At 46.6% G+C, this 6,000-nt stretch overlaps 1 protein-coding gene across 3 annotated transcripts in view; it reads right to left on the reverse strand.

Annotated features, from left to right (window-relative positions):
• Positions 1-2,592, reverse strand: part of FEZ2 (fasciculation and elongation protein zeta 2) — a 45,168-nt gene extending 42,576 nt beyond the window's left edge. For 2 of the 3 annotated variants that reach the window (NM_001205335.1, NM_001193050.2), the window contains exon 1: positions 2,318-2,590. In NM_001205335.1, the coding sequence (NP_001192264.1) occupies positions 2,318-2,571 (254 nt within the window). In that variant the 5' untranslated portion in view covers positions 2,572-2,590. Of the gene's footprint in view, positions 1-2,317 lie in introns of all 3 variants that reach the window. The other variant, XR_809638.4, reaches the window with a different exon arrangement.
• Positions 2,593-6,000: the final 3,408 nt, after the last annotated feature.

Genomic DNA, 6,000 nt, shown 5'->3' on the forward strand with positions numbered 1-6,000 from the left:
CAGGACCACCAATGTAGTATCTACGAAAAATCATTATCAAGAGTAACAAAAGTTTTGTATCAACCTAAGATTTAAGCAAAGGCTAAAATACATGCCTTTTCAGACAGTACAGGTGAATGAAAAATAGGGAATCTTCTCTGTGTACAAGCTACTAATTCATTTTGATAAGTTACTCTTGATAAACCCAAATATATAATAAATATGATTTTAAAATCCGGAGTACATCCTGAGTCTACTGATTCTGAGTATATAAATCTATGCATAACACTATCTTCTCTTTGGGAATAGACTGTTTAAAATGTCTTTTGCCACTGACTGCAGGCTCAGTCGTGTCCAACTCTTTGTGATCCTATGGATAGTAGCCCACCAGGCTCCTCTGTCCATGGGATTCTTCAGGCAAGAATACTGGAGTGGGTTGCCATTTCCTATTCCAGGGGATCTTCCCAACACAGGGATCAAACCTGTGTCTCTTGCACTGGCAGGGGATTCTTCACCACTGCGAGGCACCTGGGAAGCTTGCCTATCTGTGTGTATAATATCCAATCATAAACTCCTCCTTCTCTGCCGGGGCAGAACACAGCACAGAGGTACCAATGAAAAGACATAGTCTCTAAACAGAGCTGGCCCTGAACCACTGCTAGCTAAGCCACTGGCCTCCATTCCCAACTCCCTCTTCCTAATCTTCTGATTCACAGAGGAAAGAAAACCATCAAATGACAAGCCCCACCCTTTGCCCATGGAGCCTTCTCTCAAGCATTCTTTGTTGTTCAGTTGCTCATTCGCTCAGTCCAACTCTTTGTGACCCCATGGTCTGCAGCACACCAGGCTTCCCTGTCCTTCACCATCTCCCAGAGTTTCCTCAAACTCATATCCATTGAATCCATGATGCCATCCAACCATCTCATCCCTTTTCATCCTGCCTTCAATCTTTTCCAGCATCAGGGTCTTTTTCAGTGCGCCGGCTCTTTGCATCAGGTGGCCAAAGTACTGGAGCTTCAGCTGAAGCATTCTTCCCTAACCTCTAATCCTTCCATCCCATCAATGCTCTGAAAATCCATCCCTAACCACAACCGCAGGAGGAGAAGGGGACGACAAAGGATGAGATGGCTGGATGGCATCACCGACTCGATGGACGCAAGTCTGAGTGAACTCCGGGAGTTGGTGATGGACAGGGAGGCCTGGCATGCTGTGATTCATGGGGTCGCAAAGAGTCAGATACGACTGAGTGACTGAACTGAACCCACAACCTCAGTGTTTACTCTGTAATTTTACCCTCAGGCTCTCCAGAGCTCCTCTCCCCCTACATTACAATATTGTCAAATCCCTCACTCTCATTCCTTTCAGTCTCTTTTGGAGGAAAACTATGGTGCATAACAACCCTCATTTAACTAAATTATAACTGGGGTTCTAGGAGGTTAAATAACCTCTGTCCCTCCTTTCTCCTAGCTCTCATAAATCCCGGTGAATTTCTGACCATTGCCCTGAAATAATTACTTGTTTATGCACCGATCTCCCTACCAGACTAGGTGATCCTTCCTATTAATAACCAGGTCTTTTCCTTTTTGCCTCTGAGGGGACTCGCACTCAACCTGAGCTCTCAGATGTAGCCAATAATCTCCTGTGGCATAAAGCCTGCTTCAACGTCAGTACCTTTGCATGCACTGTATCCCTGAGCTAGAATACTGGTAACATTTCTTCACCTGCCAGGCAAACTCCCACTCATCCATCAGGATCCAGTTTTCTCTATGAAGTCTGTCTTCACACACACATACACAAGATTCCCTGTGTTTTGCATATGTATCAGAGCGTTTGTAACATTCATAAAATGTTTGTTTACAAATCTAGCTTCCACTCTGGGTTGCGCTCTGCTTGACAGCTGTAATGTCCAGTCACCTTGGTATTTCCAGTGCGAAGCAGCACGTAGCAGGCGCTTAATAAATTTTAGTTGAGCGAATGAATGGCTACACATGTGCCCGAGGAAGTACTATCTGCAACTATGAAGCTCAGTACAAGACTCCTCTCGAAACCAAACAGAGGTTGGCTTCCAGGAAGCAGAAGGAGGCTTAAGGGCTATAGAGGGGCAGGAGAACACGAGATTTAAATTCCCAGGAGTTCACAGGCCGAAAGCCTCAAGGAAGGAGGTGGGAGAACAGGGAGGGGCGGGACTCCAGAGTTGGAGGCGGAAGGAGAGAGCGGGGAGGAGCCTGCGGTCGGAGTCCCGCCGAGGCTGCTGACCCCGGGCCAGTGGGCAGGGCGAGAGGGGCTGGACGAGGGGCAGGGAGGCTCCCGCCCGCTCCCCGCCTGGGCCCGCACTCACTCGTCCCCCTGCAGGAGGCTGCACTCGGTGATGGGCCGCACAGCCGCCCTCGGGGGCTCGGCGGCTGGACCCGAGGGGCGGAAACACAGGCTCAGCTTCTCCTCCAAGTGGCAGGCCAGCGCTGGGAAGCCGTCGCCACCCCCGCCCGGCCCTGCTCCGGCCTCGGGGCTCGCGTTACAGTTCTCTTGGTCCTGCAGGCTCCGGGCCGGCTCCTGGAACTCATAGAAATCCTGCCAGTCCCCGTCCGCCGCCATCGCCGCCGGGTGCCGTCTCGCGCCCCGCCCAGGCCCCGCCCCTGCCCCGCCCCGCCGTCGGGCCCCGCCCCCGGAGCACCGCCCCGCAGAGGACCCGCCCCCGCCCGCTCTTGGCAGCTCGGACCTGGCCTGTTGCCTTCTAGCCTCGAGGTCTTCCCTTTACACCAGTCTTAGATTTCTGAGTTGAGCGCGGATCCCGGCAAAAAGGAAAACCTTGACTTCTTTGAATCACTTCTTATAGCATTTGCAATCCCATTGACTGCAGCATGCCAGGCTTCCCTGTCCATCACCAACTCCCAGAACTTGCTCAAACCCATGTCCATCCGGTCGGTGATGCCATCCAACCATCTCATCTCCTTCTCCTCCCGCCTTCAATTTTTCCCAGCATCAGGGTCTTTTCCAATGAGTCGGTTCTTCGCATCAGGTGGCCAAAGTATTGGAGCTTCAGCATCAGTCCTTCCAATGAATATTCAAGACTGATTTCCTTTAGGATGGACTGGTTGGATCTCCTTTGCAATCCAAGGGACTCTCAAGAGTCATCTCCCACACCACACTTCAAAAGCATCAATTCTTCTAGCCTAAGTATGACTAAAATAAAGAATTTCTTTAAACTTGCACCCAGTGTCAGATTATTCCCCAAATAAATTTTCCCAAGGTAACTTTCCAACCAGAAGAACAGCCACAGTCACTTGGAAATGCTTCAGTTCAGTTCAGTCGCTCAGTCGTGTCCGACTCTTTGTGACCCCATGAATTGCAGCACACCAGCCCTCCCTGTCCATCACCAACTCCCAGAGTTCACTCAAACTCATGGCCATCGAGTCGGTGATGCCATCCAGCCATCTCATCCTCTGTCGTCCCCTTCTCCTCTTGCCCCCAATCCCTCCCAGCATCAGAGTCTTTTCCAATGAGTCAACTCTTCGAATGAGGTGGCCAAAGTATTGGAGTTTCAGCTTCAGCATCAGTCCTCCCAATGAATATTCAGGACTGATCTCCTTTAGGATGGTCTGGTTGGATCTCCTTGCAGTCCAAGGGACCCTCAAGAGTCTTCTCCAACACCACAGTTCAAAAGCATCAATTCTTTAGCGCTCAGCTTTCTTCACAGTCCAACTCTCACATCCATACATGACCACTGGAAAAACCATAGCCTTGACTAGACGGACCTTTGTTGGCAAAGTAATGTCTCTGCTTTTGAATATGCTATCTAGGTTGGTCATATCTTTCCTTTCAAGGAGTAAGCGTCTTTTAATTTCATGGCTGCAATCACCATCTGCAGTCCTTTTGGAGCCCCCAAAAATAAAGTCTGACACTGTTTCCACTGTTTCCCCATCTATTTGCCATGAAGTGATGGGACTAGATGCCATGATTTTCGTTTTCTGAATGTTGAGTTTTAAGCCAACTTTTTCACTCTCCTCTTTCACTTTCATCAAGAGGCTTTTTAGTTCCTCTTCACTTTCTGCCATAAGGGTGGTGTCATTTGCATATCTGAGGTTATTGATATTTCTCCCGGCAATCTTTATTCCAGCTTGTGCTTCTTCCAGCCCAGCATTTCTTATGATGTACTCTGCATAGAAGTTAAATAAGCAAGGTGACAATATACAGAGCCTTGCTGCTGCTGCTGCTAAGTCGCTTTAGTCGTGTCTGACTCTGTGCAACCCCATAGATGACAGCCCACTAGGCTCCCCCATCCCTGGGATTCTCTAGGCAAGAATACTGGAGTGGGTTGCCATTTCCTTCTCCAATGCATGAAAGTGAAAAGTCAAAGTGAAGCCACTCAGTCGTGTCGGACTCTTAGCCACCCCATGGACTGCAGTCTACCAGGCTCCTCCGTCCATGGGATTTTCCAAGCAAGAGTACCGGAGTGGGGTGCCATTGCCTTCTCCAATACAGCCTTGATGTACTCCTTTTCCTATTTGGAACCAGTCTGATGTTCCATGTCCAGTTCTAACTGTTGCTTCCTGACCTGCATATAGGTTTCTCAAGAGGCAGGTCAGATGGTCTGGTATTCCCATCTCTTGAAGAATTTTCCACAGTTTATTGCGATCCACACAGTCAAAGGCTTTGGCATAGTCAATAAAGCAGACATAGATGTTTTTCTGGAACTCTCTTCCTTTTTCCATGATCCAACAGATGTTGGCAATTTGATCTCTGGTTCCTCTGCCCTTTCTAAAACCAGCTTGAACATCAGGAAATTCATGGTTCACATATTGCTGATGCCTGGCTTGGAGAATTTTGAGCATTACTTTACTAGCGTGTGAGATGAGTGCAATTGTGCCATATTTTGAGCATTCTTTGGCATTGCCTTTCTTTGGGATTGAAATGAAAACTGACCATTTCCAGTCCTGTGGCCACTGCTGAGTTTTCCAAATTTGCTGGCATATTGAGTGCAGCACTTTCACAGCATCATCTTTCAGGATTTGAAATAGCTCAACTGGAATTCCATCACCTCCACTAGCTTTGTTTGTAGTGATGCTTTTTAAGGGCCACTTGACTTCACATTCCAGGGTGTCTGGCTCTAGGTGAGTGATCACACCATCGTGATTATCTGGGTTGTGAAGCACTTTTTTGTACAGTTCTTCTGTGTATTCTTGTCACCTCTTAATAGCTTCTGCTTCTGTTAGGTCCATACCATTTCTGTCCTTTATCAAGTCCATCTTTGTATGAAATGTTCCCCTGGTATCTCTAATTTTCTTGAAGAGATCTCTAGTCTTTCCCATTCTGTTGTTTTCCTCAATTTCTTTGCATTGATCACTGTGGAAGGCTTTCTCATCTCTCCTTGCTATTCTTTGGAACTCTGCATTCAGATGCTTGTATCTTTCCTTGTCTCCTGTGCTTTTCACTTCTCTTCTTTTCACAGCTGTTTGTAATAGCTCAATGCTTACAAAATTCATTCCACAAATATTTTGTGTGTTCCACGTGCAAAGCACATGCTAGACCCTCTGCAACATACAAAGATGAATAATTATGCAAGCCAATATTTGCAAAGCACTTGGAACAGGGACTGACAGTAAGTACCAAATGTGTATGTTATGTAACTAATACATAACTGCTCCATATAGGAGCTTACAATGTAGTTAAGAGTGATAAAACTGTAAAGCATTCATACCAAAAAGTATAACTAGGAGTTAAGAGTTACTCTTTAATGTGTATTGAGTTTGTTTTTCAAGAGGAAGAGTACTGGAGATGGTTACTCAGGAATATAAACGTACTTAATACCACTGAACTGTATACTGAACATGGTTAAGATGGTAGTTTCATGTTCTGTATATTTTATCACAAAAAAATTTAGGAGTAAAGGTATAATCCTAAGGCAGCACGAATATGTAGAGACAATAAATACCTAGGAGTTGATAGAAGCTATCTTTGGACTATAGTCATCAAATAACTTCATTTAGGAACATAATTGGATCATAAAAGATGAATTCCTATTCT

The sequence above is a fragment of the Bos taurus genome, chromosome 11 (assembly GCF_002263795.3).
Source record: "Bos taurus isolate L1 Dominette 01449 registration number 42190680 breed Hereford chromosome 11, ARS-UCD2.0, whole genome shotgun sequence".
Taxonomy (NCBI): Eukaryota; Metazoa; Chordata; class Mammalia; order Artiodactyla; family Bovidae; genus Bos; species Bos taurus.